The 26,682-nt window shown below is 40.7% G+C and overlaps 1 protein-coding gene across 3 annotated transcripts; it reads right to left on the bottom strand.

Moving 5' to 3' along the window:
- Positions 1-610: 610 nt before the first annotated feature.
- kcnn2 (potassium calcium-activated channel subfamily N member 2) lies at positions 611-25,261 on the bottom strand. 3 transcript variants are annotated; one of them, XM_019271887.2, is made up of 9 exons: positions 24,278-25,260; positions 23,863-23,958; positions 11,462-11,880; positions 11,065-11,206; positions 10,794-10,904; positions 10,574-10,701; positions 8,511-8,519; positions 5,504-5,573; positions 611-2,682 (listed from the first exon to the last, which is right to left on the bottom strand). In XM_019271887.2, exons 1-9 carry the CDS (start codon positions 25,070-25,072, stop codon positions 2,407-2,409), a joined length of 2,046 nt encoding a protein of 681 aa, XP_019127432.2. In that variant the 5' UTR covers positions 25,073-25,260; the 3' UTR covers positions 611-2,406. The 3 variants fall into 3 exon arrangements, with proteins under 3 accessions (XP_019127432.2, XP_019127433.2, XP_019127434.2); XM_019271888.2 differs by having other exon boundaries at positions 23,863-23,955; XM_019271889.2 differs by lacking the exons at positions 5,504-5,573; positions 8,511-8,519 and having other exon boundaries at positions 2,561-2,682; positions 24,278-25,261.
- Between the last annotated feature and the right edge of the window lie 1,421 nt (positions 25,262-26,682).

Below are 26,682 nucleotides of genomic sequence, written 5' to 3'. Positions count from 1 at the left end.
TGGAGCCCCTCATTACACATTTCAAATGTCTTTGAGTTGTAAGTTGCACCAAGGAGACATTTGACCTCTAAATGTTTGAATGAGACCCAAGAACTTTATTTTCTGCCTTCTTACCCCATTAGTCATCCACTGAACCCAACGAATTTATCTTGTGAACCCATGAATGAGCCAAACTCAAAGGTTGGGTACATAGAGTGGTTATACAAGCTACATATGTACATATAACTTGTAATGGAGTACATCTTCATACTGATACTACTAAGTACTTCTTTCATCACTGAATAGTAATAGTAAGCCTGTTACAGCCTACATGTTACTGTCTCGGGCAAAATTTAGTGAGGGTGTACACTCAGACAGACCTATTTGATTTGTCTCCACTTTTTGGTTGATCCCGTTGAATGCATGGTTGATCCTGAAAAATCAAGAAAGGTTGCCACATAAATGACATCTCATACAGTTATATCAATGTAACTGTCTTACTTGTTTTTGCAGGGACACACAAACGCACTTCTAACAAGTCGTATTTAATACCAGTTCCCACACAATGAAAAAGGACACACTTGTCAAATTGTATATTTTTATTGTTTAATTGTTTATTGTTTAAGTCGCATACAGTATAATCTCTCATTGGTTTCTATGTTGCTGAAGTTTGTGGACTGAACATCTGTCATTCTGTTGACCATCCGATTGACTTGTTGGTTAGTGGGTGGGCTGGTTGAACAAGATCTGTTTTGCTGATTTGACCAGATCTCCTCTGACTCATGCTATTCTCTGTGAACCTCGAAAAGGTTGCATTAACAACTCACTATGTGTATACAGTGAATATGAATGTCTTCAGGGTATATTGGCCACATCATGGCTTTTCATACAGTTATATATATGAACATAGACTGTAGGAAAGGCCAAGGAGGATATTTTGTTTAAATTTAAATATTTTAATTTGACTTTTGACATTAAAACATAATCTAAAAACCTAATGAATGCCAGCCACTGCAGGTAGATTTACCAGTTTGTCTCTTGAATATTGCTCTTCCGGATCAGCCAACAGTGTCATTTAAACTTAGTATATGCTGTAAAAAATAAATGCAATTTGAAGAATGATGCAGATTTTTTCAATAGTTTATAATTAATTTCAGAAGAGAACCCAATAGATGACTTTATGTACTGTATGTACCTTAACTCCAGTCCAAGATATATTAACCCATGTGCTAGATATGCTGAATCTGTCACTATACATCCCCTTTGTTGTTTGTTTAGTTGTAGGAGGTGTGCTTGTCCTCATCAAAATATATAAAAATAGGCATTTTCTTTTTAAAAGGTAGATATGGTTTCAGCGAGTTGTTGTTCAGCATTTGTTGTTGCCCAGCTGGGGTGACAGCAAGCATAAATAGCACAGGAAGGAGGGACAGGAGGTGAGACACAGCAAGACAAGGGATAATTACCGAGTTTGTGATCACTCAATGCATTTCCACAGACCTCTGCAGGTCTGAGCGAATGCTTCTTTTTGAAAAACAGAAACAGAATAAAAGGGCTTTGACTTTTGATTCATTAACAATAGCCACAACTCGAGAATTGACAATAATAAACCCATGCCCAAACATCTCAAATGTTCTTCTTTTAATGAGCAACGCATCTTTATATCATACGTCAGTCAGCATTGAAGTGCATTGATTAAAAAGTAAGTGCAAGTACAGATTTTGATGCATTCATTTTGACTAGAGGATTAAATTATTTGCAACGTCGCCCCAAAAATAGTCATTCTACAGGGACACTCTGCAAAAGAAAACCGCTATAGTTGATGCTGTTTCTAACCTAAAAGATATATGCTTTTTTTTCCTCATTTCAAGCTTTTTAAGTTATCTCTGAGTGACAGTGTGAAGGAGCGATTTTCATCTGCCCTCTGGTGTCAGTTCACTCCAGTCCATCAAACACAGCACTTTTCCTCAATATCACTGTCATGCTCCCTGACTAATTTCTCAGTGGTTTCTCAGTTTGCTTTGAGGAACACGGCAACTGAATCAAGCCAGCAGAAGCACAAAGTCTGTGAGAAGCACTATTTTAGTGCAATAGTTTCACACGTGGTAACCTTGCCACCTAAAACTGGCTATCTCTGCATAGAGATGGAGTAGAGCTCTTATCGTACCCCCATCGATAGGCCTTTTAGTTTTTACTGAGGGAAGCGCCATTATTTGTGGTCATGTCACCAGAGCAAGGATAACAACATCTTTTGAGGTAATAAAAAACAAATAACAGCATGAAGTTATCCATTAAAATGCATTGTCCCCAGTATCTTGGATTCTGTCATCAGAATTTGGATAATACTTATTGAAACCATAAGGCTTTACGATAAATGCAACTTGGCCATATGATGGCAAAAGTCTTCAGTGGAGGCATTCCCCTTGGACTCTAGCTGCTCTCGGAGGAGGTGGGTGGTGCTGTGGAGGACGACCTCCGTCTGGACACTGACTGTGAGCGCTCAGGGCTGTGTTTGTCATAAGGCTGGAGCTGCACCTCCAGGAAGTCCCTGTGCTGCTGGCTGATGACCTGGCTGATGAGTCCCGGCAGAGCCTGCAAATTACTCAGTAGAGTCTCCAGCTTTGTCTCCAGCAGGGCAATCCTCTTCTCCATGTCCTCTCCTCTCTCATTCAAGTCCGATATCATGTCATACATGATATTCTGAGTCTGGAACAGGGGAAAGGAAACACACTTAGCATGGTCAATGTCCAAATTAGTGGTATTTTTAATGGACAACACTGTATGTGTCCATTATTAACAGACACAGTTATAGATAAAAAACACAGGATTCAGTCAAATTGCAGTTGAAAGAGTTCATTCTGAAAAAGAAATCGAAGAGATTAACTTTCTTTCTCAACACATTCTGCTCAGACTGCAGCCGACTTTAAATGATATAAACCAAAAGACCCTTGTGAATAGAGCAGCCATTATCAACTGTTAATTGTCTGACACAAAAGCAATTAAAGGATAGGTTCACATCTGTACTGCTACTTTAGAGATCCCCCTCTAAAGTGATGTCTATGTATGTGATGGGGGATAAAATCCACAGTTCTCATACTGGGTAAAAATGCATTTTAAAGCAGCCAATATGCAGCTGCATTAGTCTGAATTAGACAATTTAAGTGGGTATCTTCCAAAATTAAAGTCTTTTCAGTTCCCTTTTTGTGCTTCAATAGATAAGACTTTTGCAGAGCTACAGTGTGAGTGACAATAACACAAAGACACAAATTTAGGACTAAAAACACAAGAGAAACAATTGCAGGAAACTCATTCAATGTACATATGAGCATGTGGGTATTGTCTTATGACAAAAGCTGAAAACATGTGGACCTATGCTATAATCTCAGCATCTAACACAGATTACATATCAGTTACTAATGAGAAAAGAAGCCTAATTGACAAACCAAATTCTAGAAAAGTTAAAGTGAATCTCGAAATTTCCAAGTGACTGTCTCATTGTCTGCCAGTTTTGGGGTAGCAGAGGTTAAAAGCGGGAAAGTCCACATAAAAAAACATCAAATTATTTTTAAGTTTAATAGTTACAACCTTGACAACCAGCAGTGTTCAGTTAAAGCCTGTCTGAGAAGGGTAGATTTTATATGACCACTTTACAAGAGTTCGTGTTTCCATGCAGTCCACAGTACATGACCTTGAGGAGACAGCAAAGGTACCTGCTGATGATGAAGCTTTCTGCTCTTTTGATACATCAACTATCTGTTCATAAACAATTTAAAAATATACTACAGCTGCTGCATTTTAGCTCTCGAGGCTCAAGTCTGTGAAAAAAAAAAGAAGAAGAAAAAAGTCAACAACACTCTAAGAAATCCATGTCACATTTGAGGTGTGGGAGTGATGCTGCTGGAGGGCGGTTTCTGAGGTATTATTCAGTGGAGGGCTAATAATCCCTGGCAGCCTAGAGGCGATGCCATCCATCACTTACCTTGTCCTCCTCTGATTTGAGGTGGGAATAATGGGATAGGTTGTTTATGTGGGTTAGGTTGTCTGTCTAAAGTAGCACTGACACCTTTCAGCCTGACAGCTAGTGGAGACAAAGATTTCACTGTGTTGCATTGTACACAGACACAAATCTAATCTTTGATTTCTTGTCATCTTGTCACATTTGCAATTCAATATTTAAACAGTTCACGTGATGGTAAACAAATACTTTTACAATCTTTTCTATGACTAAGAAATGAATTGCACTGAGGAAGCTTGTGGACTGAACTAACCCTAAAGTCTGGGCCTCATCTGTAAATCATGAAATCTAACAAGAACACATGAAATAGTGATGACACAAAATGCTAGAGACCAAGAAAAGAGGTCTAGTTAACCAGGGGGGAACAAAAAACATAAATAGAGGATGAATCTGATGGATGAAGATATATATATATGATTATTATAGATCCACTTCAACTAGCAACCATTTTATGGACAGGAGGATGTGACAGAAATACCAACATCAGTTATGCGGTTTAACAACATGTAGTTCAGAAAGAAGAAAAACAACATTCACCCAAACAGTGCATCACTTCAACAAAAAAACACACCATCCTATATTCGACTGTAGGAGAGATAATGAGTTAAGGGGATACATTGTGATCTGAGGAATTTCACATTGCACTGCAGTGGTAATGCAGCTGCCAATGATATGTTCAGCTCTATTTAGCTCCATCTTTCCACTGAGAGCACGGAGGGACCGAAGCTACACCGCACTCTTATGGTAACAGACTCTTATAACAACAGATTACAGACCCAGCTGTGAGTGCCACTGGCTATAAGCCACCTTATCCAATGTCACATCCGTTTTACAGCACAGGGTGATCGGGCAATATTAACCGATACCGCTCGTGACATGCTGGCCTGAATCCAGTTTGAATGTTTTGTACTTTTGAATGTCAAAGCTCTCTGCCTTTCTCTCCTCTCTTTCTTTCTTTCTTTCTTTCTTTCTTTCTTTCTCTGCTTTCACTTCTGGCTGAATCATCAGATCACAGTGTGTGTCTCCCTTCCCAGGTTACTGTTTCTGCTGTGTCAGGCTGGCGTGCTGCCTGGTCTTTCCCTAAGGTTTGTCAACTTCTGTTTAGTGCATCTGGAGACAAACATCAGAGAATACATAACGTAAAAAAAAAAAAAAAAACGGCACAGAGACAAAAGGGGATTTCTTGTTACGATTATTCAGTAATTTTCAGGCGAACACGTCCTGGGGGTAGTAGTAGTTTACACTGTAAAAATAAAATGTGATTATTTCAAACCCAAAAGATGAGAAGTTCAGGTGAGAGCAGACAACCAAGAATCATCACACAGATTTATTTTAATCACCTTGTGAACAGCCTGTCTGTTTATTTGACACCTGTAGACTTTGATTATATCAGAAAACACAACTAATTCAGCGAGTGAGCTGGCATGCACTGAATTCAATCACACAAAGGAAAGAAACTTATCAGGATAGTTGTCTATCCTCATGTACAATGCAGCAGTTAGTCTAGCTTACCTTAGCAAGGTCCACTAGTGAGTTTGCTTGGTCATTCAGCTTGCGTTGCTCCATTTTAACACTTCTCAATCTGAACACAAGACCATTCAGAACCCAATAAATTAACGCTATCAGAATTTTTTTTTTTTGCATTAAATTTGTGCACACACAAGGCATACACATGGAGAGCACTCCTAGGACATGCACAGGATGTGTGTAGAAAAATGCAGGGGTCAGTCTGTTTGGTTGAGCTGCATGCAAGTGGAAAGGAGACCACAGAGGGAGGAGGGAGGGAGGGAGAGCTGCCACTGAGGTGAATGAGACCAGCTCTACGTCCTACTCAACCAATACATACAAACTAGAAGAATGAGGAGGACTCACATAATATCTAAACATCACTAAACATCTAAAGTTCTCCTTCTGGTTAAACCAACTTTTGTAAGTCGATGAATTATTTGTGACTCACAGATATCAAACATTGTTTTCAGTGAAGACTAATGTTTAACCTTTTGACAGCAGTAATCTGCACGTACTGTGTGTTTTCCCTCACAATTTGCAGCTCAAAGGAATCCTGTTAATCTTGCATCATGAATAGTAAATTATACATTACTCGTTTAACAAAAAAAAAATCACAAAAGGCCATTTTTTTTTACATGAAAAGCCTGCAAAAATTAACTCACCTACTCCATACATACATGTTTAAATTATTCACATCTTGTGTGTTTAATTAGGCGTGTAAAGCCTGTTTTTATTCATCCTCTCAGGGGGCTCAAAAACAGCAACTGTGCAGTATTGTAGCGTGTCGGACTCACGTGGTTTCAAGATATTAAAGAGTTCCCTAAATCATCCACGCGTGTTAAATTAAAATGAGGACATAACACAGACTAACGTCGTGAGGGCAAGTATGCCAATGGTTCAGATTTTGATTAAAACATTTAAAAAAATATATAACTATCTAAGACATGAACGCAGTGTAGGGTGATCATTAGGGTTGTGCGTGAATTGAAGGCAGTAATGAAGATCGAGAAGGGATTTAAGGGGCCCCTGGGTAGTCTGATAATTAGCTCAGATATGCCCATTTTCATGCAGTGCAGGATCATTTCTCTGTTTTCCCGCAGACAGGCAAATGTGGAACGAAGATGACAGGTCAGACCAACAGAGGGTGCCACAGGAGTCACTAAAGGAAACTACAGGCAAGGAAGGATGTCCTGACAACTGAGGACCGAAATGCTTCATACAGAGCAGACTCTAAAGACAAGTACAAGATACTGTTGCATTAATCAGCTATGTTTATTAATCAAGTCATTAAATGAAATAAAAAAAAGGAAGGTGTTTAAAGTGATGAAAGATAACACATATTCAATGTTACATGACTTTGCAGTTGATGTAAGACCTGTTAAAATTGCACATTTCACAATTGGATGACCAATAGCTGTCAGACGGGGTCGAAACACAGGGCGGCTCGAGGTCGGGATGAGGAAGCCTACTTGGCCTGTCTTTAGTATGCAATGTGTCTCTTTCCCTCAGTCAATCACTCCTCATGGGCAGTTCTCCTTTTGAATGGGCACTCTAAATCTGCTTGCTATTCATCAGGAGAAAACGGCTATGCTAAGGTTTTCAATACCCCACTAAATCAGTTAAGGCAATCTCAGTTAGTGCTGCGCCATATTTTTCTTTTCTTTTTTTTTACCCCTCCTGACTTGCTTTCTTTGTCATGACCTCCGTTTACCTCATTGTGGAGAGAAATGCTCATTTTTCTTCAGCTTAATGGACAGGGTGGACATTCTGCAACCTTTTTCTTTCCGTCCCAGCTGACAGCTTCACGCTGTCGGTCACAGTCGGGGCCTCTCGGGCTCAAACGGGATTGCTCGGAGCCTTTACCCTGACCTTCCACTCAGGTCACTTAGCTGTTTCTCAAATGCACTGATCTCTGAGCTAACAAGCACTCACTGTCACACTTCCTGCTATGATTCCCACTTCAACCTTGTGGATGGGAAGGGACAGCATTCCCAAAGGGGGATCTGACTGCACTGAAACACTCGACTTAACAGATGTTATGGCCTGAAACATACTGTAAGACATTTGGTTGCATGCGTGCAACATCATGCCCGTGGTGTGTTGAAATGCACCATCCGAATGACCTCAGGAGTGTTTAAACAGTGTCTATAGCAAACTCTGTTAATTGTTCTGAGAGCACAGATTCACGAAAGCTACATGTCCGTGTTAATATGCTGTTGACTGGCCATGATAACACCGGATCAGTGTCTTTGCTACTGTGTCATCCAACAGAGAAATGGAGGAAAGTGTGGCTGCAAATGTAGTAACAGGCGTAACAATGGTTCCACACGCCGAAAGATGACCCTGAGCCCTGATCTGTATGAGCATGGCTGCTACGTTGTAAAACATGTCTTGAGGGATATCATAAATTATATACTTGTGCTACTGCAGGTCTGTCTCCTGTAGAGCTCTAGTCGTCATCCTTCGGTACGTGAAAGCACAGTTGACTGGAGTTTAATCAGTGGCTTTCTGATTAAAGATCAAATTCTCATCACATCCATGCAGAAATGGAAAGAAAAACACCCTCCATCACCGATAATTGAAATTCATTTTAAATGCATCCGTGGGTGTGTTTACAATGTGCAACGTGTGTCAATAAAGAGGTGTTTGTGCTTGCTGTTTGTTTGCGTCACATAACGTTGAATGAAAAAATGTGAGACTAATGTGCATTTTTTATCAAATTGACATGCTACTCAGTTGAACACACGTCTAATAAAAACCTCTGAAGCGGCTTAAATGAAACAATCTGGCAGCATTACGATCGTGTCGTGTGAAACAATTCAATCGTTGCAAACTACAACGTTTGTTTTGTGCGTGTGTGTGTGTGTGTGTGTGTGTGTGTGGCATGAATTTCACTTATCAAATGAGGGAGTGTAATTTTTTTTTTTTAGTCACATTATCGGGTTCAAGGACAAGCTCTCGTTAGCATGCACACAACAGGTCTGTATCTACATGTGAGGCGAAGACTTACTTTCGAGCTCTATTGCATTGTGTCGACACAAACAGGAAAAAAAGGAAACATGAAGTAGACAAATGAATTATTACAACATCAGATCAACATATTCAGATGGCAAAATCTGTTTGCTAGTCTGGCTGCTGTAACCCTCATCTCTACACTGTCACCTCATCTCTGAACAGCAGCAACGATTTATTCTCAACTTACTCTTTCTTGCAACTAGTGTGTTATATCTCTTTGTGCTCCCGGCAGCTGCAGCTCTGTTTGATCTCTTAGTGTAATCCCCTTTTTTTCCACAGTAGTTATCAGAAATACGAGTAAATCAAAGAAAACTTCCTGTTAACGTCAGTAAACATTCACCGACACAGACAGTGCCTCAAAGCATCTATGGCTCTTTTTAACAACTGTTTACACCTCACATCCTTTACAGTGACTGATGAGAACCTCTGAGAGAAGTTGTTCACACTGTCTGTGCCGCTTTGACCAGAGGAAACAGGCACAGCGATATCTGATTTGATGTTTACCATCGCCCCGTGTCAGGTCAAGGAAGGCTGTAGGCCTTTTCCAACACTTTACTTGAGCGATCTGCTCGCTGTCAGGCCTCTTCCTGTCCTACATTCATCTCAATCCAAAGCTTGGGTATCACACCCTTCACCTAGGCTGCAAGAAATACTTAAAAACCTCAAAGATAAGGCCTGTGAACACATCCTAAACGAAACAAAATCTTTATGAGATAAAGGTGTGACAGAAGGATGACACCATGCCGGGTAGTTGTCCTTGCACACAGAGCTGGACGTGACTTTTTTTCCCACAGAATCTGGTTCTGTATAGATTTAGCTTTAGCTCAGAGGGATTTCCATTATTAGGTTGTCCTAAAGAACAGGAGGTAGACATGAGACATTGTCATCACCGCTGCGAATCGCCTCAATACGACAGCAAGGGCATAATGACTCGACAAAGCAACCATGACGAAACGCTATTAAACGCCACAAATCTGGATGTGGGTTGCAGCAGCAGCAGCAGCAGCAGCAGCAGCAGCAGCAGACACGTCTTGTATTTCTTGACTTTGTAATTAAAACACCCTAATGTCTTTAAAACATAAATGTATGTTCAAAAGATTCATGAGCAAATCAAAGTTGCATATGGGAGACCACAAAGACCCAGATACATACATAAAACCACAGAAAGCAAACAAACATACAAAAAGGGGACATTTTACTTGAGCATTAAGCTACACAATAACAACATTCTCGTAAATCTAGTCACTTGTTTTAATAAAGCACTGAGTTAATTGCCATTTATTTAAAGAAGCCACAGGCTGGATGTGCGACTGTAGGTTGAAGAAAAACAAGAGCGAGGTGAGGCTTAAATCAATACTGTTTTGGAGTTAGATAGCACTTCGGGAGTCCTCGGGGACCCACTAAAAGACTAGCTGACAGGTAAGTGTCTGACCAGCCTAGAAAAATAGAAACCCAGATGTGTCAGCCCCTGAGGTCAGCATACAAGCTGACATACAGCCAGAGAAACACACACAAGAGTCAATCTGACAGCAAAAGGTGAGAGAGGGAGAAAGATCAATATCATACTGCTGTGAATTCTGTAACTCGAGAATATTTCAGGGTAAAATTAGTTTTTTTTTCAGGAAAGCTTCTGTAAAACTGAGGCGGCTGAAAGACTGACTACTTCCAGGGTATCATGGGAAAATGTCCCATTCTCATACACAGATAAAATATGCAACTTTCATCCTGACAGCTCTTACTCTGACTCTAATACAAATGGATTACAAGAACCTCGAGTGGATACATTTTTTTTGAGCCCTTGCATATTTTACCACAGAATCAACAGGCCAACTCATTATCACATCTGCAAATTTAAAGTTAGACAAGTCAGGTGAAACATCCTTCAAAAATATGAGCACATATATTTGCTACAGGTGTCAAACAATTCAGATTTCAGGTTGGTGTTGCATCGGTGAATTTAAGTGAACACACTGCTGGATAAAAGGTATTAGACCAAGATGAATGGCAGGTGGTGGTGGGAGTGGTAGCGGGAGGCAGGCTTCAGAGAGTGGTACCTACTGGTGAATGGCTTGGAGAAATTTCCTCTGATGCTTCCTGACTCTGGCGTGGTCCATCTTCCTCACCAGTTTGGTGTTCTTATAGATGAGCCACGTCTCCCTGAGAACATTCGCAGCTGTGTTTTTCACCTGAGTGAAAGGGAGAGTGACATTTGGTCAAGAACACAGAAAGACGAACTATCTGTGATGTCAAAATGAACCAATACAGAGCTTTCACTTACTCTTTTTGTTAGCTGGGTGTCCATCATAAAATTATGGACATGTTTTTCAGCTTTGGTTAATTCCAGTTTCTTTGCCACCACAGCCACCACCAAGGCAGTGCAGCCAGCACCCTGTGAAGTCACACAAATGGACAGGCACAAATATACAATGTAGATTTTTTTACTTATTTTGTTTGCAGCCATGAAAGATTTGAAGCATGTGAGTTACTTTCTGTCACTTTTACAAATCCTGAAACTTAAAAAAAACTGAAGCTAAGTCCGTTTTTCTCACCATAATGCCAGTCAGGAGGCAGACTCCTTTCCCACAGTATGTGTTTGGGACCATATCCCCATATCCAATGGTAAGAAACGTGATTGAGATCAACCACATGGCTCCTAGAAAGTTGCTGGTTATGTCCTGATTGTCATGATACCTGTAATAAATAATAAATGGCATAGGTTCATAAAAAAAACAAAGCACTATAGCTTCACTTTAAGAAAAAAATCCAACATATTACTAAACATAAGATTAAATACGTTATCAGAATACTTCAGGCATCTAATCTTTTCTTATAACTCTTCACATATTGATGATCAGAGACCTAAGATGTGTGCATTATCTATTTTTATGCCTTATCTATGTTTCATGCTGAGCAGTGCAGCATAGCGTGAGAAACTGATCCAGGCACCTCTCGCAAGCTCTCACAGTCCATGCAGCGATGATCCACAGCGAGATGGTGAAGACCAGCAGCACAGTGCCGGGACAGATGGTCATGAGGGTCTTCATCACAAAGCGTGTGTTAAAGTTAATCTTGTTGAGTGCACCGATGCTGCGGGACGAGGCGTCCGTGAAGAGCTTGCTGTGCAGCAGCATGACACGAGCGATGAGGTACAGCCGTAGGAACATGGGGATGGACAGGATGATGTCCACGTCCGCATCCGTCTTGGATGGCACGTAGGAGTAGGCCAGGCGTGCCGTCCAGGTGAAGGTGTAGTTCCCTGGGATGGGGTGGATGGCGCATACCAGGATCTCCAGGCAGATGAAGAAGATGCGCTCATATGTCATGGCTATCCTCCAGTCATCGGCTGCGTTGTCCACCATAAATAACTGCAATGAAAGGGCACGGTGAGGCCGATGGAGGGTAAAAAAACATCTAAAACTTCCATCATGGTGACACGGCAAGCTGCAGGAAATCATTAAACCCATTAAACAATAAGTCACAAATAGCGTGAGTCATTAAATCACATTTTTCTAAAATCTAAAGTCGAATTTCTAAAAAACCATAGCAGTTTTGTTACCCATTTAAAACAAATGATATATATACATAACACAAATTTTGAACTTTTTAAAGAGAATAAAATTGATTCAAAACAATATTTGGTGGAGGAGGAAGAAAAAAACAACATTAAAACGATGATAAAGAGAGGACACGAGACTCGTCCAAGGCCAGAAATGTCCCTCAGAAGGGCATCTGATAAAGGCTGCAACACTGAAATATTATGCCTTTGTTTTTCTGAATGCATTATCCAAAGAATACAGTTATGTTTTATAGGCTTTCATGTCCTGCTTTGTAGCTAATAATTTTCCTCTGCTGTTTGCTGTACGGGTATGAAAATCCTTGTGATTAATTACGAGTGTTATTATAAATGATTATAAGATTCAAGCACTCCCAAGTTTGATTTTCATATTAAATGAAATGGCTGTGTGGAAGGTGGAAAGTCAATATTAGAGCTGGAACAATTAGTCAATTAATCGATTAGCTGATTTGCAGAAAACAACAGGCAACTATTTTGACGATCGATTCATCGTTTATGTAATTTTTCAAGCAAGCATGATGAGAAACATTGTCTGGTTCCTGCTTCTCAAACAAGAGCATCAGTGCGAACTGGCTATTTGAATTTTAGTTGAACAAAACATCTGAAGACATCATCTTTGGATCTGATATCTAACATAAAAAAGTCTGTTTCTACATTTCTACACATTTCTCTACTTACTCCGTTTTTCTCTCCCACAAAGAAAAGTGTTACATTAGTAGCTTGCAGTAAGTATTTTCAACTTCAAAGCATTATACTGATGAGAACATCTGCCGCCTCCACATTAGCATTAGATTCTGGTCGCCTGGCCACCCCGACCAGAAGGTAGGCTGTTCCACTGGGGACTTTGGTGTGGGCGGATTTCAACACCCCTCATCACTCTTCTCCACCCTGTCCTTTGTCATATACACAAGCTTCCTCACATGGTCACCTCTGCTGCTCCTGCTGCTCCATCCTGTTGTTCATCCCTTCCCTCCTCTTCATCACTTTCAATCCAATCTACGCTCACCCTCGCCCAGAAGATTCACTGCTCTGTGCATTCACCCTGAACTAACGACTAAACCCATGACCGCCATCGCCGGCTTGTTCACAGTGAGCCCTCATCATGCTTTCTTTCGTAGAAACACTATCTCAATCTTACTCTTCTTGCTGATTTTTTTTTTTTACTTGCCAGTGTAGGTTGAGGATTAAATGCGATCAAACCGTATTAGCTTCACCAATATTTGTCAAATAATTCCTCGTTTTGACACGACACACTGATACTTCTCCACAGCTGCTCCTGCTCTATCCACTCAATCACCTCAAGGTCCTGTGCCTGTGTACAGGCCGTCAACAACTGGCAGTAGATATTTCACAAAATGTTGCCGTCAGCAAATTCAAGCGAGGTTTCCTGGCGGCTGTTTTTGCCATGTGAGCAGAAGCCGCTCTAAAGATAGAGAAAAGGAAAAACTGCACATGATCACATTTTGGAGGAAACCTCCTTAATATGCTCAGTGATGAATTATGCGACGTCCGGTGACTTCTCAGGATTTCGAATGAAAATATGCACATACAGTACAATGCTTCTGCTTACAGTTTAGCACCTCCACAGACAGGATTGTATTAGCAGATGACAGTTTGGACCTTTCCTCACAAATACCTGCCGGCATTACCCACAGTAAGGAGAAATGTAATAACAAATAAGTGTGTTCAGAAAAGAGGATCTTTCATTTTTTCAAGGTCTGTGATTTTTATTTTATCCTATTCTTCCATGAGCCATCCATCCATTCTCTGTAACTGTGCTTATTCTCAACAGGGTTGTGCGGGACAGAATAGATACACTGAAAAAGTTAAAGTGTGCTGTTTGTGCGTACCGTGGAGCAGAAAGGTACTTTTGCAGATGACAACAATTATGTCTCCGTATCAGGGCTTCAGCTTGCTTTGTAGTTAAGGGTCGATATGTCAATATAATACTTCAGAAACAGTAAATGGAGAGCTTTATTTAGGGACTGAACATAATCTCTCTCAAGAGAAAAAGAGTCTTTTTTCGCTTCACTTTATTCTTAAAGTCATAAAACGGGGAAATTAGCTATAGAGACCAAAACAGTTTTTTGTACCAGGCTGTAAACATGTTTATTTCTGCTGTGAAGTTGGACAATTTAACATGGGGACTTATCGTTACTTATTTTTTAGGGACTAACTTGTTCTGTACTGTAGCCAGTCTCAAGTGGACGTTTGAGGAACTGCAGTTTCTGGCACTTCTGCAATGGTTTCACTTCACAGCCACAGAGGTTGGCGCTTGATTATAACAGCACCAACCTGTTTTACTGGTGAAGATATGACATTATCTCAGGTATCTACATAAGATATGATCCTGATCGCTCCTCAGTAACCACGGAGCTGCTGGCTGTTGGTTTATTCAGTAACGGTGGTAATAACTGTTCATTTAGTCGGCCTGACTCTTGGTTCAAATGTAGAAGAGAGCAGCTGGAATGCTTTGTTAACAAAATGCACCATTTGTTATGTTTATCATAATTGTGGCAATTGGTAATTTCACTACTAATGTGCAATCCGGGCTCTTTACAAATTATTGTTCCATTAACACATTAAGCTTGAAATCGGAATTGAGTTGAGGAATTAGATGGGTGGGTGTTGCAATTTTCTCTATGTCAAACCAAATATCAATAACTGGGGAGCCGCACCCATCCCAGTTTTTCTGTATCTGAAATATACTGGATATATCTCTGAGATATAAAATGTTCCTAATATTCAGCACACACTGGTGGCACACACCAAGACGTGGCATCTTGCCAAAGAGTCTCCATTTAGTTTAATTTGGATTTTCTCATTATAGAAGTAAAAAAAAAGAAAAAACTGTCCCACTCCTGGAGGGCTAATGGGATCAGTGACCTAGATTGTAAATTTAGCCGTGATATGTTACATAAAAATCGAATTGCTGAAATAGTCATATTTCTCACATCAAGAAGAAAGCACCCATTCAACATGTTCAAGGACAGACAAAGCATATGGAAAAATCAATAACGCTGACACTTTTCTCACAGACATACATGAATGCTTCACCTACTACAGCTTGACAGCTTTGGAGGCGCTCGGACACTACAGCCGCCCGCTTCACTCCAACACACAAACTGCACTGAACCACTGTGCACGCTTCTTTTTTTTTTATATAGCTTCTGAGCCAATTATATGTCCAACAGCCACTGTAGAAGAAATATCAACTGTCAACAAGCTGGCACATTACAACCAAAACAGAACAAGCTACAACTAACACACGTCTCTGAACAAACAGTACAACTGTCCCACAAAGCCTCATTTATATTTATTTAAAGGCTACAATCAAAGTTTCCCCCCAAACACAGAAAACACGTGAATTAAATTTTCAGAGGCAGTTGTTCATATCAAATGAACGACACCGAGCTCCTTTAACAAACTGACATCTGTCAGAGAAGTGTGTAACTCTAACCACAGCTCGTCTTGTTCGGCTTTCCAAGTGAGTGTAATGTAGACACGGAAACACAAGCTGTGACTCCACACTGCTATGGTTTCTTACTTACAGAATTAGGGCTCTGAAAGCAGCTAAATCTATTGTTTGCACACAGCACGAGCAGCGTTTTATTTTACATTTTCAACAACAAACCCGACCCGTCAAAAGCAGTTAAAAAGTTTGTTACCTCAAAACAATGTAATTAAACATTTAAGCGCAGGTTGCATAAGGAAAGCCTACTTGTTGGGTAAAAGCAATTATGGTAATGGATGACCTGAAATACAATACTCAAGGGCCCTTTACCTCAGAGCATCAAATATTCCATGCTAGCAGCAGAACCAACAGTTATGACTGAGAGGTGGAGGAAACTACATCAGCAGTGGAAAAACCTTAAACTGTATACTAAAAAAAAAAGACTCTGAGAGGCAGGCATAAAAAAAACACAAAGCTGATGAGACAGGACACTTTTAAATTAGTTACAGGAGGCTCACAAATCATTTAAACACAGCAAGTAAAGGGTATTTAAAATTGAAGTCACAGTTAAAAACGTGTCTACAAAGGCTGAAAGGAACTTAGAGAATGGCAGATATGTGAGGATTTTAAAGCAATATAAAACCACTAATAGATGTTTACAGGGGCAAAAATCCCCACTTAAATTTGTAATGGTCAAGTACATTTTGGTCACTAATTGTTTTCTTTTATTTTCATAGGAAATAATGCAATTATACAAATCGAGAAGATGGAGATGGACAAAAAGTGTTCTTTAAAGTGGGAATCGTAAAACTGCATCAGGTTTTAAAATGAAACCTGCAAACAAGAATGTGGAGAATTTGTAATATAATATAGTTACTTAAAGGGCTAGTACTTTAAGCTTTAAGTAAGTATAATGTTTAACATATTTATTTTAATTTAGCATGTTATTGTATTGTTACATTTACTAATAGGCACTGAACCCAAGGCACAATTGAGCCGAGCATGTCATTAGTTTTGCAGGTATTCAGTTATAAACCAAAGTTTTGGATAAATTAAAGGTGCAGTGTGTAGGATTTAGTGACATCTAGTGGTGTAGTTGCTGATTGCAACCCTGGTACTGCAAATTAAAAATGAAAACCCTATCTAGAGCCAGTTTGTTCATTCTGATGATTGCTCAACATGGTGGACCAGGTGATTATACACTAACAAAAACATAGTTATGAATATTATATTTTTTTCCTGCCATATTCTGTAAATAGAGACCCTTAAATCCTACACACTGGACCTTTAACATTTTGTTTTGATGCTGCTGCTAGATTTAGTAAGAGATCAGCAAAGTTATTCAAGTTCATCCCGAGGGGGACATAGCTATCTAGGACAGATTTCATAGCGAACCATGTAATAGTTGTTGAGATATTTCACTCTAAATCACAAATGTCAACATCATGGTGGTGCTAGATCATCAAAGTCAGCATGATTCATCCTCTGGAGACCCTAAATGTCTGTACAAAGTCTAATGGTAATTAAAGGCTTGATGAGAAATTTCAGTCTGGACAAAAGTAATTGAACAACAGAGCAATATTGCACATGATATGTGCTGGCTGTGCCATTGATTTCATCTGGGGAGAGCAGTGACTCCCAGCTAGGCGACCCGCTCACCTTGGCGGTACACACTGCTCGAAATTACCACCAAGCTCAAAGTTCAAAGTTCAAATCATTTCAACTTTGACCTTTGTTGCTGCTGACCTTTTTTTTTAAAAGCCCAACCAATAAGATAACAGCTGTATGTGACTGAGCCTAGAACTCAAATGAAGCCAACGTGGAAGTGCCAAAAACTGTAATTCCTCGAGCGACCACTTGAGGCTGGCTACAGAACATATCAATCTCCATAAGCTCCAATGTTAAAATGCCCAAATTCACAGCACAAATAAACAGCCTGGTACAAGAAAACAGTTTTGCTCACTGCAGATAATTTCCCCGTTCATGACAACTGTACTGAAGGTGAAATTTATTTTAACTCACCACTCAAATTATATTAAAGCTTTAAGTTATGCATAATTACCAGCATGGCTGCTTTGATTGACAGGTAGGTGCTGTTACAGATGGCTTGTTTTAACACCCAGATGTCATTCGGCCCAACTCAGGTCCCCCAATGATTTTTAGATTAGCCAGGAGGCAGAAGAGGCAGCACAGCCAACATGATGGAGGCCAGCGGCACAGATTTTTAGCTTAAAAACAGAACCAAACATACCACGATCTCACCAGGAAAAGTCATCAGAAACAGTCTGTTTAGCGACAGTATATCCCAATATTTTGTCAAGTAGAAATTCTGATTTGATTTGGTGAAGACGAATATATTTCTGCTGACAGTACTGCACTTTGTCTCTGCCTGCTTTGCACTTACATCACAGCGAGCTAAGTGAAAATCTCTTATCACGTGAAGGCAGCTTTAGACGGTAAAAGAGGGGAGGGTCTAAAAACTCAACAGCAACAATGTCCCTCGTACACTTGAAAACCCACTAAACCGAGATAGAGGATAACATCAAATGTGGGCAAGTCAAAACTATCTGCAGAGCTGCAGATAACTTCACCGAAAAATGGCAGATTTGGGTGAACTGACCCTTTAAGTCCTTGTTTATTTTATCATATAGACACATGCACATGTTACATGTATCGCAGTACGTAAATCTAATATCTTACCCTGACTAAAATGTCCTCACTTTTCCAAAAATTGGTATCGCCACACATAATACAACAGCACACACGTTAAACCTCAGCTCTCAGAGGGCCAAACAGTGAACAAATCCAGCTGTCACTTGCTTGATAGACAGTCGAATCACGAGTGCGTGCCCCTCACTCGTCATGGGAAAGTTTCATTGATGTCAGGTTAAGAGACACTACAGCACAAGATGTCCTGGGAACGTCCCCTGCCTGTCTCAGAGCGGCTCATCTACGACGTTAGCTGGGTTGGTTACTGGTTTCACTACGCTCAATATAACTAATGGAGTCCAGCTCAATATTTAATCTGTGTAATGTGGAGATGGGAACATATATCTTGTCACTGAGAATGAAATCGCTCAATCTCATTAGTGAATTAGGTTGGGAGGTTCAGCCCAATTAGACATTAATGCAATACTTTATTTATGATATCAAAGTGAGCCACTAACAGACCACTTTGCTGAGTAAATCTGAAGCTGTTGCCGTTTCAGTTTGCTTTTGTTTCTGAAATTAAGCCTCACATTTGCATATACATTCTTCTATTCAAGTTAAGTAAAGCCTCTCTGCACCAAACTAAACAGCACATATAAATCTTTCTTTCGGTAAAGTGTTGCTGCTGCTGCTGCTGCTGCTGCAGCCAAGTCGCTCACATTAATAAACCTAAAAATCATCCGCACGTTTAAAGTTTAAAGTCACGTGCGGAACACAATTTAGTAAATGCCATCAATAAATAATTTTTAGGATTCTCGACTCTTTGGGAGGTTGCGTGCCTCTGCCCTTGAAAGACTGTACGTTCAGTGAAAACATTGAGGTCACCAGCCAGTGGTGGTTATCTGACTCCAGTCTGGAGTCTCAGGTAGAGGACAGATTTCACTGTGAGAAATGCAGAGTGTCTCCTGCAGTTACACCATATCTCTGACACATACACACCACCCAGGGGCGGTCTGACAAGCATGGCCAAGTTTGACTTTGGCAGGATTCGCTGGCACAGTTTGGGCAATTTGTTGTTATTTTATCTTTTCTGTAGATTGTAAAATTGAATACTGTGTGACTGTGAAACATCAGCGCTCGACTTTTATCACAAAAGTACGTGTCAAAGACAGAACAGGCCCCCAAAGCATTATGCATTAGTATAAGAAAACTCAGCAGAACTGTCATCACAAGGTACGACGCCATAGCAATGGCCTCAACACAAATGGCCCTCGGCAAAGAGCCTTTGATGAGAGAAGAAGAGAAAACTTTCAAAATGTCAGCCTCTGTCTGTTTAGGAATAAGGTGAACTCATCAACCATCTGAGCAGAGAGAGCGGTAAGACGCTCTCAGCTTATAGCTCATATCAGACTTTGACAATGACAAATCAAAGTCATGAAGCAGCTACAAACTCTAACCTCTCCATTTCCACTCATATTGTACAGTATGTCGCTGACTGCCAACACAGCAAACTCAACCCAACTAAAAAGTCTAAAAATTCCTCGGGCGAATCGCCAGCTGTCAACAAAAGGCATGACGGGGGACTGAATCAGGCGGATAACATTTCAAGGAGAAATAATAATAAATAAATAAAATCATCATTTCTCCTAATTGTAGATGCTGGGACAAATCTAAGGACATTTAGCAGGACATGGACAGACCGTCTCTCTCTGTTAATGCACTTGGCTCCGTAGGTCAGCCATCACTGCCATTGCAGCACAGCAGATGTATCCCTAAACAATTCAAATGGCAGCTGGTGTCCAACATCTCTCCTGTCTGGCCTGACCTTTTGAGTTTTCAGTCACTTTGAGGAGAAAAAAAAAAACTTCCTGTTGTAAGACCCTGTAAAAAAAGAGAAAAAGGAAAGAAAGAGAGGGCACCGTCTTTGACAAGTAAATCAGTTTTAACAGGCTAGAAGTGGTGGGGAAATATTTCATCACCCTGACTTATGCGTCTACATCTGACAGGCATCTGTGAGTACACATGGATGTGCATGCATAATCTATTTCACTGCAGGAGCTAAATTTCCCACATGGAAAAGTGCACTTTAGAAATATTACTCTGCTAATACCGCAAACACTAGAGCATCAACACACAAAACACAAACCAAGGACATTGGTTTAAATTATTATAGTGAATAAGACGACAGAAGATACTGTTAAAAGTATTTAGTGCGACGCTTGGAGTGGGTTAGCCAGAAGTGTTTGTTAAAGCACCAGTGTGTAGGATTTAGTGGCGGTGAAGTTGCAATTATCTAGCCTTATCCCGTCCTTCCAAATGTGAACGAGAATCTAGGATAGCAAAGAATAGCACAAAAAAAGATCTAAAAAAATCCTGTCTAGAGCCGGTTTATCTGTTCTGGACCTCTGTAGAAACATGGTGGACTACGTGGAAGAGGACCTACAACATCTGTAGATATTAAAGGTTCATTCTAAAGTAACAAAAAGTCATTTTCAGTGATTAAACACTGATGAAAACTTACAGTTCTGCTTAAGTCTTACATGTTGAACCTTTCAGTAAAATTCTATGTCAGAAAGTTATGATTTAAAAGGACACTCCACAGATTTCATCTGTCAATTCACTAATTATTGAGAGTACAGCACTACCTTTGAAAATAGAGGCTCTGGAGGAGCTTTGAAAAGTCTGAGAAAATGACTTGTGTGTCATCAGTCGAGTAATGTGAGCTTGGGGTTTAGAGACTGCAGGTTTTTAATAAAAGGGAAACTCCACCAATTTTACACATCAAAGTCCGTTCATAGATCTTGGGGAGTATTACTGCATATGTGAAGGATAAAGCCTTTGGTGGTTCCAGAGGGAGCTGATCTGATCAGTTGCCTCAGGTGAGTCAGCGCTGGTTTGATCTGTGGACTACAAGTTTGAAAAAGAAAAAAATGTGTTGCTGTGGAGAAAGAAGCGAATTTACCAGATCTCCATAACCCGTTTGAGGCAAGTGGCCAGAGACTACATCATCCGCTACTAACATAACACACTTGAATCTGTTAGCAGTTAAGTTGCATTGTGGGTAATGTAGGCACCAGATTTTGACAAGAAGAAGAATGCGTGGGATAGAAAGATGATATCGCTGGTTCTTTTGATTTTTCGGGAGTCTGACTGGAATGTTAAACGTTAAAGCAGGCGCCTGTTACCAACTAGGATGATGGAGTTTGAATGAAACGGCTTTAACTGAGCAGGTAGTCTGATAAACAACAGAGCTTTACACAATTCATTTGTCTTTTTAACGTATATGATGTGAAATCACATTTTTATCAGCTGAAAGCTGAAAAAAGTGAGAGAAGCACTCACACACACACACGCACACTGCCACTATGTGTGCATGTGTGCGTCATTAGCCAGATGGATTTAGAATTAATTTGTCTGTGTGTGTGTGTGTGTAAGCACATATGTCAGTCTGCAGGAACCAAGTAATGACAGACAAGCGACAACAGGCACAAAAGGCCCTCAGGCAGGGAAGCAAAGGAGCAGCTGGTGTGGTGGAAGTTGAAGTATAAACACAATGAACTGGATTTAAATAGTAAGACAGAGTCAGTTTCCAGAAACTGGCTGGTAGTTTGTTCCAAAGGGGACTTGATGAATTAGAATATAGACCTTATAATCAACTTGTACATTTAGAGAGAAGCAGAAGGGAGTGAGTAAGACTGCAGTGACGTGACAATGTTTTCTGATTCATTTAAGTGTCCGGGCTTCTACGTTTGAATAAATTGTATATAAATCATTGTGGAAAGGGGATATGTGGTGAAAAGTGCATTGCAGCAATCAACTCTGAGGCAAACAATTGCCTTAATAAAGTTTTCTAGGTCAGCAAAAGAGGAAACGTTGTGAAGAGCGAGCTATCCAGGGTGAAAAATGTTTTGGATATTGACGTGACTGTCGGAGGAGTCTGGATCAAAGGGGATTGAAACAGCCTTCCTGTGGGGTAAATGTGCAGCCACTGACAATTAAAGGAGTGGAAAGAAAAGCTGGTTTTAGAGCTTAAATGAAAATTTTCAGCTCGCCTGTAGCGAAGCAAAAAAAATATTGCTTCACGGCCATTTTTAGTGTGTGAAAGAGAAGGTTTTTAGCTTTTTAAAACTGCCATCATCACCATATTTATGAATCCAGATGTGTTGCTGCATCCCGACAGTAATAAATGAGAAAGAGTGACCAAAAGTATGCAGCACAATTCAGTGCTTAAGCATTTAACTGGTTTTTATTGTGAACAGGGACCATAAACGTACAGCTGAGGCACAACTACCAATTTAACACAATCTGTTGTAAAAGTCACTAAACAGGGGGAACCTGCTGTGATGAGGAATGCACCTTTTGCGTCATTACATTATTCAGCATCAAGGAAAGTTCGCACAAGCAAGAGGTGAAAAAGCTCCGTTTGTGAATTAAATAATTTACACAGGATTAGAGTAAAAGGTGCGGAGGCCAACGGAGGGAAGAATGAATATGATACTCTCATGCAAACGTACAGTATGGTTTCTAATTTATAAACAGCCACTGGGAAGTGTCTGCAGGGGAGATGAAAGCACTTGTGTTATGCATTGAAATATGGTAATGATGTCTGTGCATTTCTGTCATCCCTCATAAAGAAAGGTTTACAATGTGACATCTGAAGGGGCGACACATTTTACTGTTGGGCTATTTCAGTGACTGATACTCTCCTGGGACTTGAAAGTACTAAATATACCAACAAGCCTGATGAACATAGTGTAGCTAATTCAAAATATAAGAAGTAACATGTGTTCTTATGCAATAAGAGCATATATAAAAACAGCTGTATCAGCACATAATTTAGCTAAAGGCATTTTTAAAAAAATCACCCTCTTATTTAGGAGTAAGAAAATCCATTAACATGATTAAACATGGAGCCATTCAAGATTGGAGAAAATGCTTGAGCTGTGTTTCTTTTCAAATGAGGTTTTCCCTTTTAGGTTGATTTAATTGAAAAAAAAAAAGGAAGTATCTAATACATGAAAGCTTTCTGGCAACATATGTCCACCCTGCAGAAAGTGGCCCCATTCATTTTGTTGCTGTTCAACAAAGACACAAGTGCTGAAGCGCAGGAGGAGGAAGTGTAAGTAATGCAACAATGCTCCGAGGCAAGGTCATAAAGCTGTCCAAGTGTTGGAACATCTCAGGGGAACGCTGACAATCCATGTCCATCCACCGAGCCCTGCGAGGAGTTCTTAAATCTTATCAAAATGTATAATGAAGTGTTAATGTGGCTTCAAAAGATGATGAGCGCTCTACTACAGTCATTCATGCAATCACAGGGCTGCATAGATTTTCACTTAGGAATGGAAGAAAGTAAAAAATAAAGCTGCTAAAGCCTCTTCATATCAAGTAACCAAATAATTACACTGTCTGCAGAGAAAGAGAAATTTAACACTTCACTTGCTTTCACAAGAAGTTATTTGCCTTGGTTATAAGTCAATAAATAAGATATTTTTCTTAAACGCTCAGGGCAATTTCCCACAAAACTCACTGATGATCAAACCCATTTGTGACATCCCGTTAAGCAGCAAGTGTGTGGACATTTTTTAACATTTACTGTTGGAGCAGACAGCTTGACCCTTCAACAACATCAACACATGAAGAATAAGAAAAGAGTGTTTTCAACATTACCTGTATCTCTCTTGCATGGTATATGATAATCAGCCCCAGGAGAATGATTGTAGAAAGGCTTATCAGGCATTTTAGAGCTAATGAATACAGGGACTCCTGGAAAAGAGCAACAACACTAAAGCCAAACAAGACACAACATCATGACATTAAAAAAAAAATCACATTCTAACGACGCAGCTGTAATGACAACACATGCATGTAAAAATCCATGTGATATATTTTCATGTATTATTGGGGTTCCCCTTCATGGTTGGACAGCTGTTGGGCCTTTTTTTTTTTTTTTTTTGGCCTGCATGAGACAATGTGACTACATGGGACACTTTGCAGTTATTTAAAGTAGCTTTAACACTTTTGATATAAGTTTTTTTTAAAAAGGCTTTGCTCTGTTAGTCACTTAATTAGAGAAAATACGCACCTTTCCATAAGCTCCCCATGAGAGTTCAGTCTCTATAACCATAACAACGATCCCAAACATCCCAAAGATTAAAGCATAGTCGCTGAGCCGCTTCCTTTTCTCAAACAAGGCCCTCCTGTGTCCAAGCTTTTCCCCAATGTTCTGGTTCTTCTTTTTACCCGATTTACAGCCGCCGTGGCTGCAGCCTCCACCTCCGTCTCCCGATGCGTAAGGCATCAGGGTGGTCGAATTATTCTCCGGCTTGGATACTAAAGTGTCCGACGCATCTGCGGCTGAGATGGGCTGCAAAGGCTGGGACTCGGAATCAAACTCGTGTATGTTTCTGCGGGACGAGCTCAAGTTGCTCAGCGGCCGCATTACGCCGCCGTTGTATCTGCAGCTGCTCATGGCTATTTCATTGTAGGAGTTACTGTCTTTGTGGCTGCTGCCCAGGCTGCCCCGCTGCTGCCGATCGCGGCAATGCTGCTGCTGCTGCTGCTGCTGCTGCTGCTGATGGTGAGGATGATGATGCCTGGATGAACTACCATGACTAGAGGGTGTGAACTCGCAGACGCTGTACTGACAACCTTGCCTCGAAGACGTTTCCGAAGGTGTCCTTAAAGTTCCCACAGTGGTCGGCGACGTCCCGCGAAAGACGAGGCTTTTCCTCGCATCACAGGTGCAGTTATTGCAGGTGCAGCATTGGTCGTGCTGCTTGCCCAGTCGATCCTCCCGCCCGCAGTAGTGCTGGTACTTACAGTGCTGGAACTGCTGCTCTGGAAAGAAATCGTTCTGCAGCTGCAATGGGGTTTCCATGTCAGTGCTGCTGTTTAAAGCAGCAGTCGGGTACCACAGAGCACCCGACGAAGGGCGTTATGGTACTTACGGGAGGACAGAGCCGCGGCATGAATAGACCCATTTCGGCTCCGGTAGAATGTGAGCGGAGCCTCCGATTGGGCAGAGGGGACCAAAACAACTGTCTCGACGTCATGGACAGGTTGCAACCATTGGGATGTGAAGCCCACCCTTATTTCATCAGGATCAACAGAAACTACACAGAATTTTTCTTTCTTTCTTTGTTTGGAGATTTACTTTTACATATATATATATATTTTTTATTTTATTTTTTTTTTCACCAAGAGACAATAAAGTAACTTCTTCCTGCAACTGCAACCAAAGAAGTTTTTTTTAAAAGTATCAAATATAAAAGCTCATTTTTTTCCACTTTAAAAAAACATCACATCTCTGCATTGTCAAACACCGCCATCCTCCACACATGTAATACAGCTTTTGCGCACAACACTCATCAGCCAGTCCTATTCATAAATTCCTGACTTCTTCCCCCCACCACCACCACCTCCTCCTCATTTATCGACATCATAGAAAACAGACGTAGCTCTGCTTGTCACGGCTGATTTACAAGGTGCCTGCTTTCCATTCAGCTCATTGGCCCGATGACCATGTGACCGTGCAGGGGGCCCCTTGTAGCTACCTATATGTCCAAGGGTTTCGTGTCTGCAGCTATCAACCGATTGATGTGGCCGCGGGTAGCTGCGTTATTAATGGAGTAGAAGAGTTATATCACCCCGAGGAAATACAGCCAACTGCCCGAGATTGAGCAGCTGTGGAGGCATAAACCAAAGGCTGAAACCCAATCATCCACACGTCCTGGCGTTGCAGCAGCAGCAGCAGCAGCAACAAATTTAGTCTAAGGGCTGTTAGGGCTATATTGGAGTTATGTTTTTGTATTTGTGGTGTGGATTTCAGTAAGAGCTGCACAGATTGCTCACAAGCCTTCGGTTGCATTGGAGTCGTAAAGTTGTCTCTCTGTGTGCATGATCTCACAAAGCAAACAACAGTTTAAAAAACAGTTTAAATGTAACGTTACATAATGTATAAATACACACACGTGGTGTTTTTATTTTTTTAAATAGATATGGACGTGGAGCTGTCTTTGCCGCTGAAAGTCAGCAAATCATGAGGTAACTTTGAGCACCGTGGACAGCTCCACTCTCTCATTGATCACTACCAACCCTTTAATAAAACAATCCTTCTGCACAGGATCGCAATGCGCACTTACTCCTGATTGGCTGGAGATACAAACCACGTGACACCTCCCACCTTCTCGAGGCAGATTTTTTTTGTGCTCTCTCCTCTTTCTTATGTATGTGTGTGTGTGTGTGTGTGTGTGCGTGTGTGTGTGTGTGTGTGTGTGTGTGTGGAAACCAGTGAATGAAGACAGTCTGCATAAATTCAAGCCACGAGGATGGACACTCTCATCCGGGCAACATTTGAGCCGTGTGGGACACAGAGCAGGACATTTAAGATGAATGAATCTTATGGTATTATTATTACCTGAGAGCATACATCCACCTTGTGTCATTATTTTCCAGCTATCTTACTGAAATTCCACCCAAAGTAGTCTT

This window comes from Larimichthys crocea, chromosome IX (assembly GCF_000972845.2).
Source record: "Larimichthys crocea isolate SSNF chromosome IX, L_crocea_2.0, whole genome shotgun sequence".
Taxonomy (NCBI): domain Eukaryota; kingdom Metazoa; phylum Chordata; class Actinopteri; family Sciaenidae; genus Larimichthys; species Larimichthys crocea.
The sequence above is the reverse complement of the archived record's forward strand: the minus strand, read 5'-3'. Positions and strand labels throughout refer to the sequence as shown.